Below are 13,324 nucleotides of genomic sequence, written 5' to 3'. Positions count from 1 at the left end.
AGCGAGGACCGCGGACCGCTGTCGTTGCCACGGGTAACTGAGCTAACGCGTTCCGCCTGCGCAAAGCCTCCTGGGAGTGGTGGTTCGTAGGCGCCCCCACAGCTGCCTTCCTTAGGAGCGGAGGAACTACAATTCCCAGGGTGCTCAGGGAGCAGCCTGGGCAAAGGAGCGGCTGTTTCAGCTTCTGCCAAAGTTCGGGCCTGAACCTGTAAAATGCAGCTGGCGCCCCAGGAACGGTCCTCTTCATGGAAGAGGGCCGGGCGGAATCGTTGGAAACAATTTACAAGGAAGCCAAACCCCAAGGTGATCCATCCCAATCGGGAGCTTTGGGGGGCGGGTACCGGCCCCGCCTGTGCTTCCTTCCTCTTCCACCAAGAGCATCCTTACCTGGCATGCCTTTTGCCTTTACCAGCGTTGTCCTGATGAAGGGGCCTTAGAACTTTGGGGTTTGGGTAACTTACAGCTTTGGTGGGGCAGCAGCATGGAAGAACTGTTTCTATCTAACGCTCTTTTACAAACCGGAGAGGTCTGGTGGTGTTCGTCTGGTTGAAGAGAATTCACGAACTCCTTTGCCTTCTACTTACTATCACTCCCACAATTCTAGCGAAGTTCCCTCGCATTATTTTTACTTTTTATGCCTTGCAAATCATAGAGAACTGATCTTATTGGAAGATCTTCACGTTAAGTCCTCTTTTCGTATTCGTACCCCTCATTTTAAATATTTTGGGTAAATAGCTTTACCCAAAATATTTAAAATGAACTCAGAAATGCAAGTGGATATATCAATACTTGATTCACTTGAAAATTTCCAAATTCAACCAACATTTAAAAAAAATAGACCCTCTTTATATTTGTTTCCTCCTTTGATGCATTAGCATCCAAAGCATGGAAAACTGGTAACCCAGTTTTTAAGTTTGAAATATACGTAAATGACATGTGCACACGATGTGTGCTTTCCACAGACTACCTTTTTAACAGCCATAAAAATAAATGCTTTGAATGTAGGTGAGAGTACCAAAATGGAGCTGGCTTCTCAGCTTTCAGCTCCAGAGAAGTTTCACCAGCTGTTTTCACCCTTAAGTTACATTATCTTAAAAATATATAGACATGTGACTTTTCCGAGGGCCCTAGGAAGTTATGCATGCAGTGTATTCTAAATATACCAGCTATATAACTCACTTGGTGAATATCTTGCCGCACACACTGGAGGGTCCAGACTGAGGTGTTGGAGAGTTGGAACAGAGTCTGCTCTGTTGTAATGTGCCAGTTCCATAATGGATTGGATCCAAATAGGTGGTTATGGATATAGACTTGATGGCGAAAGGTAAAAATTTGGGACAATTTTTTAGGACTCCAAAGGAAGGATTTTCACTGCTAGTGCTCATTGTTACTTCCTAGAGGATGAAAGGGTGAAAACACAAGAGCCCCTGGAAGTTCACTTGTGTTCTAGTAAGATGAGCTCTTCTTTGATTTAATAGAACCAGTAGTACAGCTGCATTAATTAGTTATCTGTAAGGTGCTTTGAAAGTGAAGTGTTATGTAAGTGAAAGGGTATTATATCTTTTCTTCCTCCATATTTAGATATTCCCTTATTTCTTAAAAACCCACCTGAATTATTAGCAAAGCAAATACCTCTATTCATTTTTAAGTGACTATTAGGGGGAATTCTGAAAGCTTTTGAATGTTATTAAGAAAGGAGGTGTATTACTTGTTTGATTAACATGTGACTGACCTGGGTAGGCATTTATGTGATTTCTACTTCATTTTCTGCTTTGTAAAACAGTAAATTGATCATCCCTCACTGTACCCTTCCTCCCCAGTTCTTACTGGACCAAATGATATCCCTGCTCTAGTTAAGAGAGGAAAGCCTCTTGCTACAGGCTACTCCTGAGAAAGGGGCCTGAGGAGAAGCCCACACCCTTCTCTAAGCAGATTTGCTTCTATGACACCTAAATAATCTGGCTAATTATTCAGTGTTTGTTTGGGTTTTTATAAGGAATATTATACCTGGCATTCCTTTGTTTTGGCTGTTTATCCTGGGGAGCTTGAAAAAATACTCATGCCTAGGCTCTACCCCAGACCGATTAAGTCAGAATATGATGGGCCTAGGCAGAGATGAAAACATTCAGATGTCCCAGAGAAGGCTCCATGTTTCTTCCTCTTACCATCATTCTTTGTTCTTTTGTTGCTGAACTTTCCAATGAAATGATTTGGGGAAAGAATAAAGGATACTCTCATGCACTTCAGTCAGAAGGATAGATTAAAATGGTAAAGGTGATGGTGATATTATTGTGTATTAATATTCCGTATATATTATCCACAGCCTGCTTTTGACCCTGACAATGTGGAACACTGGATTAAGGTAAGGATATTACACAATTAAGATAGAAAGAGAATTAAGTCAGACATAATCAGATGGAAAAGGCATACTAATAGGTCTCTATTTTGCACATATTTTGCTGTTTTTGTTCCCATGTGACTACATATGTTGCCTTAGTTTTATACTCTTTAGTCAAGCAGAGGAAAGGAGAAACCTTAGGAGAGGCATTCCTCAGATCATTGCAAAGACCGTACTGTAGTTACTTTAACTTGTGGGACCAATACAATAGGTAAAAGCTATGCGTGCATCACAAGTAAGAACCTTTTAATGGCCAGAGCTATACAAAAACAGAATGGGCATTCTTGTAAGTATTTTCTATCACTGAAATATTCCAGTGAATTCTACATGGCCACTTAATGTTAGGACTAATGAAAAATATGTCTGAGCATTCAGTGAGAGGGTGGGGGGACTGGGTGAGATAACCTCTGAGATCTCTTCCAGGCCTGAAATGTGTGTTTTTAGTCCAACTGCTGTTTAAATCGAAATACCATTAAACCACTTGAGGTTCATGCTTCTGAGTATCAATTTGGCAACTTAGCATACTCAATTTATTTGCACACCACATGGTTTAAAATGATGCAGCACCTTCCTGGGAAAATAGTCTTCTCTCTGGTAATATTTTGAAGAGTTGTTACTTATCTAAATTAATAGGCATTATGAGCATCAAGCCAGATGGAACCTAGGCCAGATAGGTTAACCATTGTTAACCGTTTTTCACCCCTGCCCCTAGTATTTATTAAGTGCCCACTAAGTGCTAGCCCACTATTTTGAGCACTGGAGGTAATACAATGCACAGGGCACGTGCAGTCCCTGCCTTCACAGAGTTTGTAGTTCAGTGGAGGATAAACAATTTAAAGCTATTGGGAGAATTAAGAATGTAATGGCAGCACACGGAGGAGGTTGCTAATATAGGAGGAGTCATTCTCTGCTTTTATAGAGTTGTTAGCCAGCGTGACTTGGTCAGGTTTTTATCATTCTTCTAAAGCTTCTGCAATAGTTCTTTTCCATCATGTCCTCAACTCTCCTGTCTTGAAAAAAAAAATCAGTAAGTCCTCATTTGACCCCTGCATCCATTCTGATTGTCATGTAATTTCTTTTTGTTATTTAATGCCTTTGGATATATAGCCTGGACTTCTTGCCATGTATTTTTATTATCCTCTTTTGTCCGCAATTCCTATTTTACTCCAGTTTCTGCTTCTTACCACTCCGCAGGAACTGCAGTCATGAGTGACTTACTGACCAAATCTAATGGTCTCTTCTTTCTCCTCAAACCTTTTAAGGTTCATTTGCTATAGTTTCCAATTTTTTTATTCTAGAACTCCATTATCTTTTTTTAACACTGTATTTTCTTGCTTTTCCTACCTCTCTGTTAACTTCTATGTATTCTGTTCTGATTTTGCCCCCTAATATATCTCAATTCTGGGTGTACACTAAAACAGGTATAACCTCTGGACGTAAGACTTCCAAATCTACTTGAGCGGACCACCCTCTCAAAATCAGCTAAGACGTTCTTATGTTGAAGAGAGGGGAATATATAGAAAGGATGTGGAGCACGGTGTAGGTTGAGAACGGGCTTTCTTTAGAACAGAAAATGAAGGTCAGTATATCTACAGTACTGGGGACTTGGCTGAAGCAGGTAACCACAATTTTTTGTGGTACCGAAAATTGCTAAATCAGATAGATCCAGGCTTGAAAGTTCTCATTGGGAAGGGAAAATAACAGGAGATGTGAGGCTTATGAAAGACAGTAGCTGAATATCAACACAGAGAAGGAAAGGAAGGAGACCCTTTAAAGGACTCAGTGGTTAGTAGCGACTTGGTTAGGTATGACCCCAGTGTAGTGGAGTAGGGGGAGTGAAAGAGGGCATGGATAGGAGGTTGATGTTGGAGAGGAGATGATCATCATTTGGTTTGACCAGTAGAAAATTCTGTGTGACATGGTTTAGGATGACCATGTCAGTGGGTTTCAGTGAAAGTGCAATGAAAGGGAAGGTTGGTGGAAAACAGGACATCAAAGCAAACCTTGAGGCTGGAATGTGGGTGGGACTTCCTCAGGGATGTTGAACTCACTGAGAATCAGACAGATGCTTCGCAGAACTGAGTCCTGGGGTAGCTCACCCAAAAAGGGACTGTCCACCACAATTTACAGTTCATTCTCATCCTAATTTGATAGACTGGCTCATCTTTTTCTTTTATTTATTTCTTTTTATTTTTTAATATGTTTTATTGATTATGCTATTAACAGTTGCCCTAATTTTTCCCCCTTTTCCCCCTCTGCCCAGTAGCCCCATTCCCTCCAGGAATCCTCCCCCATAGTTCATGTCCATGGGTCTTGCATGTAAGTTCTTTGGCGTCTCCATTTCCTATACTGTTCTTTAACATCCCCCTGTCTAGTTTGTACCTACCATTCATGCTTCTTATTCTGTGTATCTTTTCCCCCATTTACCCCTTCCCCCTCCAGCTGATAACCCTCCAAATGATCTCCATATCTATGATTCTATTCCTGTTCTGGTTGTTTGCTTAGTTTGTTTTTTAGATTCAGTTGTTGATAGTTGTGAATTTGTTGCCTTTTTAATGTTCATAGTTTTCATCTTCTTTTTCTTATATACTTCCTTTAACATTTCATGTAATAAGGGCTTGGTGATGATGAACTCCTTTAGTTTTACCTTGTCTGGGAAGCACTTTATCTGTCCTTCCCTTCTAAATAATAGCTTTACTGAGTAGAGTAATCTAGATTGTAGGTCCTTGCTTTTCATCAATTTGAATATTTCTTGCCAGTCCCTTCTAGCCTGCAAAGTTTCTTTTGAGAAATCAGCTACTAGTCTTATGGGAACTCCTTTGTAGGTAACTCTCTGCTCTTCTCTTGCTGCTTTTAAGATTCTCTCTTTATCTTTAACCTTTTGCATTTTAATTATGTTGTGTCTTCATATGACCCTCTTTGGGTCCAACTTGTTTGGGACTCTGTGCTACCTGGACTTGTATTTCTGTTTCATTTGCCAAATTATGGAAGTTTCCTTTCATTATTTTTTCAACTAAGTGTTCAATGTCTTGCTCTTCTTCTTCTCCTTTTGGCATCCCTATGATTCAGATGTTGGTATGTTAGAAGATGTCCCAGAGGCTCCTTAGTCTATCCTCTTTTTTTTTTTTTAATTCTTTTTCCTTCTTGCTGTTCTGATTGAATGCTTTTTTTCTTCCTTATGTTCCAAATTATTGAATTAATTCTTGGCTTCTCCACTGTTAGTTCCTTGCAGATTTTTCATTTCATTTCTTGTAACCTTCATTTCTGCCTAGATCTTTTCTATGCTATTGCAGTACCCAATGAGTTCTTTGAGCATCCTGATGACCAGTGTTTTGAACTCTGCACCTGATAGGTTGCTTATCTCCATTTTGTTTAGGTTTTTTTTGTGGGGTTTTGCTCTGTTCTTTCATTTGGGCCATACTTCTTTGTCTCCTCAATTTGGCAGCCTCCTTGTGTTTGTTTCTGTGTATTAGGTAGGGCTGCTTTGACTCCCTGTCTTAGCTGCTTGGCCTATTGTAGAAAAGTGCACCTGTAAGTTGTATGGGGTGGGGCCTTAGGTAATTGCCAGGGCAGGACAACCCATGTTATGGCTCTGTGGCACTGTGTGGGGGAGGGTCTGGTGAGGGGCAGTGCCGCTGCCTGGCATCTGGAGATTTGCACAGGAGGAAGCTGTCTCCCAGCACTTGCCCTGTTGCCAGTCACTTCCCTCTCTCCCTGTCTGCCACTTGTGCCCTTCCAGCTGTTGCCCTGGTGCTGAATCCCAGAGGGGGTGGGCATGCGTAAGTCCTAAGACCTTTGTGGGCCTTTTAAAAGAAGTCTCCTGAGAATCCTGCAGTTTGTTGCACTGCCCCAACCCCCACTGGTTTTTATAGCCAGAAGTTAATGGAACTTATCTTCCTGGTGCTGGAACCCTGGGTTGGATGTTCTGGGGCTGGGATTCCTTGTTTCCCAGGGATCCCTCCTGATTTTCATCCACCACACATGAATGTGGGACCCCTGTTCCACCTCCTCTCCATGCCACTTTGTGTCTCCATGCCTCTCTGTTCTTCTCTACTCCTCCACTCCTCTCCGCACATCTCCACTCCTCCTACCCATCTGGATGAATGTGGTCTCTTTAAATCCTTGGTTGTTGGACTTCCATACATCTTGATTTTATGATGAATCTGGGTGATGTTTGTTTTGTAGTCTAGTTGTAATTCTTGTAGTTGTGCAAGGAGGCGAAGCATGTTTACCTATGCCTCCATCTTGACGGGAAGATGGAGGCATAGGTAATGCCATCTTCTTACTCCACTACATTCTGCTACTTTGAGCTTTTTAAACATTTTCATCATGTCATTTCTTCAGTGTTGAACCTTCAGTGATTCCACACTCCATCAGATGAAACTCTAAATCCAGATTGGCATTTAAAACCCTCTATCAACCTACCTCTTACAGCCCTTCTAGTGATACCCTGTGTGACTCCCTATCATTAGCTAATCTCCTTTCCCTCCATCACGTAAGACTTCCCTTTGCTTTGACTCATGCTGATCCCCCAGCTTGGAATACCCTTCCTCTGTGGGAGGCTAATTCAGATCCTTCCATTAAAGCTCAGTTTGAGATGTCCCTCTCAGTGAACAACCTCCCCTCATCTCAACCACCTAATCCCATCTTGTAACACTCTTTTCTTTGGAATTATTTTGGCATTCATACACACAGATACAGTGTTAAGCATTTGCTTGTATACAGAGTGAATTAAAAAGAAATGGGCACTTTCAAAAATCTATTACTCCCAAAACTAGTATTTATGAAGAGGCAATTTGCACATTCAAGAAACTTATGTTTGTACTTCCCAGCCCTGAGGGAATGAAGGAGTGCCTTGTAGCTGCTGTGTGTGCCGTCGATGGTGGTAGTCTACAAAGAGTCTAGTAGCAAGGACAATAGGATTGATGCTTGGCGTGGCACATGAGGAGCACATGCAGGTGAACCTCATTTCACTGAGCTCTGCACTATGAACTTCACAGACAGTACAATTTTATCAGCATGAAGCCAAGACCTGCTACCAGCAAAAAGATTATAACTTGCTGAAGGCTCAGATGGTGGTTGGCATTTTTTAGCAACAAACTATTTTTAATCAAGTTAAATACATTGTTTTTTTAGACCTAATGCTATTGCACACTTAATAGACTACAGTATAGTGTAGACATAACTTTTATGTGCGCTGGACAACGCCATAATTTTGTGTGACTTTATCGCGATATTCACTCTACCGTGGTGGTCTGGAATCAAATTCATAGTATCTCCAAGGTATGCCTGCACTGAGAATTTATAAGATCATGGAAATAACTGAGATAGTTCCTTTAAAAATTACTTAATTATATATAATATAGCTCTTAAGGGATAAGCTTTAGAAGGTATTTAGTTGTCTGTTTGTTTTTTTAAACACCTGTATTGATTTAGAATTGTTTTTGAGTTGCTTACTGTGCACGTGGTATAGGAAACAAACCAACAGAAAAGTGAACTCTTTGAAAACATATTTTAGTTTTGTTTTTCCCTTAATATTCACTATAGAGCTGGCAACAGAGCTACCATTCAGTGAACTAGCTTGAAGAATAACTTGTTCCATCGACACAATGTTTGTTTCACTGAAATATAATTTAGGATAGACCTCTCCTGTCTCTTACATGTTTATTTTGAGGAAAAAGAAAAACATGGTAAGGACATACTATTTTAAAACAAAAAAATAGAGATTATTTTAAAACATTTTTCACTTATTGATTTTTAGAGAGAGGGGAAAAAGGAGAGAGAGAAATATCAATTTGTTATTCTACTTATTTGTGCATTCATTGGTTGATTCTTGTATGTGCCCAGTGCCCTGACCGGGGATCAAACCAGCAACCTTGGTGTATTGGGTTGATGCTCCAACCAACTGAGCTATCTGGCCAGGGCTGTTAATTAATTTTTTGTATGTGTGTAAAAATTAAAGCTGATCGATTTATTTACACATTATTTATATTTGTGTGTATATTCATACAACCACAGATAGTATATGTGAAATTCATCTTGCTGTCTTAGAATTTAATAACCTTAAAGGGAAGGACTGTGTACCAAGCATTTTGTAACCATCCAATAAATGACATATACCAACCACCATCATATCCTTTCCCATGTGTTCTATTTTTCACATCTTTTTCAAATCACCGTTGACTTTTTAACTTTGTTTCTCTGCTTCTGATTTAAACTTAATATGTGAAAACCTTGATACTTAAAATGGAAAGCCCATGCCAAGATTGGCCATACCAAGCCCATTTTCAAAATAGGTCTAGTGACAATGTAAACTATGGGAAAATGCAACTTTTTAAAATAAATTTTTCATTTATTCACTTCTTTAACAAATATTTGTGGGTACCTGTTATGTGCCAAATACTATTCTAGGTGTTAGGGGTTTTGTACATGTAAAAGACAAAAATTCCTGTTTACATTTTACTTAGGTGGAGCAACAAATGACAAATGTATTATAAGGTCTGAAGTGCTATAAAGTCAAAACATAAGGGGAATAGAGAGAGCCATGAGGGGGGTGATTGCAATTCCAGATAGGATTGTCCACGAAGGCCTTACTACAAAGTGGACATTTGAGTCAAGACTTGGGGTGTGGGGTGCGGGGACAAGTCATATGGATATCTGGGGGACAGCAGTCCACAGAGGGGAAGTTCAGTGCAAAGGTCCTGAGGTGGGAACATGCTTGGCATATTTGAGGAGGAAGGAACAAGGGGGTTGGTGTGGCTGAAATCGAGGGAGCAATGGGAAGAGTAGCGGAGGAGGAGGTTGGAGAACTCACAAAGGCCTGGTGGTACAGGACCTTGAAGCTTGATATAAGGACTTAGGTTTTTATTCTAAGTTGAATGAAATAGGGAGCCATGGAAGGGTTTGAGTGCAATTCTAACATGCTTTGCCTTTCATTTAAAGTGGTCTCTCTGGCTGCTGTGGTGGAGGCCATTATAGAAAACCAGTCAAGAAATTGTGGTGCCTTGAACTAGAGTAATAGCTGTAGAGGTGACAAGAAGGGGTCAGATCCTGGATATGTTTCAAAATAGAGTCAACAGTTTTCCTGATATATTGTATGTGGGTTAAGAAAGAAAGAGTGAGAGAAAAACCACATTCGAGATTTTTGAGGAACTGAAAGAATGGAGATGTCACTGCCCGAGTTAGAAGACCTGGAACACAGCAGACATGGAGGAAGGCAGGTTTATGGAGAGGGGAAGGGGGGGAAACAGGACTTTAATTGTAAAATGAGTTCTTTTATACTGTGTGGGTAAGCCAAAATGCTGAGAAAGTTTGTCCACCTCTGCCCACCCCTCCCCCAAGCCCCTCAGTTTGGCCTTGTTTCTACTAGATTCTTACTGTTGACTTAAAATAATCTGAAGACGACAGTGCAGAGATTGTTTATCCCAATTTTATTTAACCTATAGTTTGCCCATATGGTGGAAAACTTCTTTCAGGTTAGTAATTTGAGGAAGTATAGCTACTCTGCTTCTGGCTCACATTCATATGCAAATTTTAGTAGCATAGAAACTAATAGTATATTTTTTATTTAGAATAAAATATTCAGGTGTCAGAATCCCATAACTAATGCTTAGCAAAAGTTATCTAAAGCTTAAATAACATTTTGTTCTAGTATAAACATTGTGAACACCTGTTAAAACTTGGTAAAATACTATAATTAATTTCATGTTTAATGAATGGAATTATTTAGGGTGGATGTTTAAGCCTCACAGTCCCTGCAGAAATGGAAAAATGAAAGTAATTTAGTAGCTGGTAAAAAATCAGATTCTTCAGGGTGGAGAGAAATTTTCTAACCCTGTACAAAGTTATCATCTTAATGGATTTTTTTTTCTGTTATATTAAAGAAAATGGAGAAAGCTTCGGAATTTGGAGTTTCGAAAGCACTTTCTGCTGGAAATTCTGATTTATTTAGGCTTTGGGGCCAAAATATAGATTTGGAAACATCTGAGCAAATAGAGGATCCCGATGAAGTCTATGCAGAAGGTGAGAGACTGCGTTTTTCTGCTTCGAGGTTAACAATTCTTTGGAGTACAGCTATTACAGCATAACCTGTAATGAATTTCTGTGCTGAAAGAAAGCTTTTCCTTCTCTTCTTCTTAAGTTTTGCTTACTTTACTGCCCTGAAGCTAATTCACTCTGGAATTAACTCGGTATACAAGTAAGGCTGTATTTGAGGCCACTTTGTCTTCTGAAATAGAACCACAGCCAGAGGCAGTTTGACAGAACAGTTAACTGGCAAGTGTTGGAAGGTATTAGTCGTGTGGCTCAGAGGGCAGCCTGTGAATTTGGCCACTAGTTTGTAATCCAACTTTGTTACATATGAAGAGAGTCTGCAACTGCTTTAACCTCCTTACCTCCCCAAAGCATTTACTCCTCTGCACTTTAGTATTTCAGTTACCGATGCCCTGACTAACTCCGCTGTTTAGGGAAGAAGAGATTGGGAGGAACTAGCAAAAAAGCCCGAGAAGGAGAGGCCATAGAGACAGGAGGAGCCAGTGCCATATCCTAGAAGCCAACTTCCATCTGGATTATTTATGTCTCCAGTTATTCAGTTTACTTCTTTTATTCAACACATGTATATTTAAACCTATTCAGTGTCAGGAACTATTTTAGGCACTAGAGGAACAGGTTGTGAACAAGACAGGCAAAGCCTTGGCTTTTATGCAGTATACATTGTAGTGTGGGAATAAAGAAAAAAAATTTTAAATTATCAGATAGTGACACGTCATTGAAGATTGGACCTGAATAACAAGAAGGAGCTGTCTGAGCAGTGTTGGAGGAAGAACATCCCAGGCTGAGGGAAAGGAGGCATCAAGAGCTAAAGTACAGCACTGGCTGGTGTGGCTCAGTGGATTGAGCGCCAGCCTGTGAACTAAGGGGTCACTGGTTTGATTCCCAGTCGGGGCACCTGCCTAGGTTGCAGGCCAGGTCCCCTGTAGAGGGTGCATGAGAGGCAACCACACATTGATGTTTCTCTCCCTCTCTTTCTCTGTCTTGTCCCCTATCTCTAAAAGAAATAAATAAAATCTTTTTTAAAAAAAAAGAGCTAAAGTACAGAAAAGCTGCAAGAACTCAAGGATGACCAGTGGCGCGACCAGTGTGGCTGGAGCTTCCCAAAGGAGATGAGCTTGCAGGAGTGCACAGGAGACATGTCACACAGGCCTTACAAACCCGGAAGAAGAATTTAGATTTTATTCTGAATATGATGAGGCATCATTGAAAGGTTTTAAGCAGGATAATTTAAGCATTGAAAGGTTTTAATAGGATAACTTTTTTTAATGTATGAAAAATTGATTATAGGGGAGAAAAAGAGGGAAAAGGGAGAATAGCGGGAGGCTGTGGCAGTGGCCTGGGAGGCAGTAATAGTCCCTGGTCTCGGGTGGCTGGTAATGCTGGAGACGGGGGAAGGAGCTGGATTCGGAAATTGGCAAGGTATGTCTTATCCATCCCACTCTCCATTCCGCCAATAGGATTACACAGTGTACTTTAGAAGGTTTCCGAGAAGTCCTGCAGTTAAAAATGTTTTTCTTAATCCATTTCCCAACTTTCCTATGCCACGAAACTCTTTTTATCCAGAAATACCTAGTATTATCCTGAGAAACTAGTGACCACATTAGGAATTACTGGTATGTGGATAGAATGTGGTTTTTGAAGGTTTTTATCCTCTTCTCCTCTCATCAACCATCTGTTAATATCCTACAAGAGCTAGTGTTCTGAAGAGCACCCTTTGAGAAATTCTGCTTTAAGTTAGCCTTCTATACCCCTCCCCTGATCCAACATGAGGGGTTCCTAGGTTGAACACTCCAGGGGAAGTTACTATTTTTATTCTTTTGGAACACTTTATAGCATAGTAGTCCCCCTTTATCCATGGTTTCACTTTCCACAGAAAAATGTGAAATGGGAAATTCCGTAAATAAATAAAATGCATAAGTTTTAACTTGCATGTCATTTTGAGTAGATGATGAAATCTCTCACTGTCTGCTTTGTTTTAATGTGAATCATCCCTTTGTCCAGCTTATCCACACTGAACACCGCTACCCTCCCCTTAGTCAGCTAGTAGCTGTCCTGGTTATCAGGTAGACTGCAATATCACAGTGCTTGTGTTCAAGTAACATTTATTTCACTTAACAATGGCCCCAAAGTACAAGAGTAGTGATGCTGGCAATTCAGATACACCAAAGAAGCTGTAAGTGCTTCCTTTAAGTAAAAAGGTGAATGTAGAACAATAAGATATTTTGAAAGAGAGAAACTACATTCACATAACTTTTATCACAGTATATTGTTATAGCTATTCTGTTTTACCATTAGTTACTGTTAATCTCTTATTCTACCTAATTATAAACTAAACTCTATTATAGGTACAGGATAAAACAGTACACATAGGATTTGGTACTGTCCACTGTTTCAGGCATTTGCTGGGGGTCTTAGAACATTTCTCCCATGGGTAAGGGGGTGTGGAACTATTGTAAACTTCTATTTACCAATTAAGTGTGTTTAGTAGATCTGAATTATTCTATATATGAGTTGTTATACACATAAATATCTGAATTATCATACGCAGGGTTACTCAGTAAATATCTGCTCTCTTTCTCTGCTTTCCTCTGAAAGCCAAAAATATTTGCTGCTAGTATACTTCTTACATCTACTTTCTACTACCTTGATTCATTTTTTCCTGTTTTATATATCATATCTATATTAAGTGCCTTTTAGCATCATTTAATATAGAGAAACATTCCATTCTCTCAGAGCTATGTGCTAATGATACTAATGATGAAGATAATGCTGACATATGAGGGGGGAACCCCCCAAAATGGAATAATTTTCTGGAGGGCATGCCCCTGGTAGTACAGACTTCTCCTGCTAGGTGAGTATTCTAGAAACCAATCT

At 40.1% G+C, this 13,324-nt stretch overlaps 1 protein-coding gene across 3 annotated transcripts in view; it reads left to right on the top strand.

The window, feature by feature from the left end:
* The first annotated feature begins 157 nt into the window (after nt 1-157).
* Nucleotides 158-13,324, top strand: part of CCDC191 (coiled-coil domain containing 191) — a 77,961-nt gene continuing 64,794 nt past the window's right edge. For 2 of the 3 annotated variants that reach the window (XM_053918368.2, XM_024577913.4), the window contains exons 1-3: nt 158-303; nt 2,324-2,362; nt 10,282-10,420. In XM_053918368.2, the coding sequence (XP_053774343.1) occupies nt 214-303; nt 2,324-2,362; nt 10,282-10,420 (268 nt within the window). In that variant the 5' untranslated portion in view covers nt 158-213. Of the gene's footprint in view, nt 304-2,323; nt 2,363-10,281; nt 10,421-13,324 lie in introns of those variants that run through there. The other variant, XM_045185850.3, reaches the window with a different exon arrangement.

This window comes from Desmodus rotundus, chromosome 2 (assembly GCF_022682495.2).
Source record: "Desmodus rotundus isolate HL8 chromosome 2, HLdesRot8A.1, whole genome shotgun sequence".
NCBI classification, from domain to species: Eukaryota; Metazoa; Chordata; class Mammalia; order Chiroptera; family Phyllostomidae; genus Desmodus; species Desmodus rotundus.
Note: the sequence above shows the minus strand (reverse complement) of the source record. Positions and strands in the feature narration are given on the sequence as shown.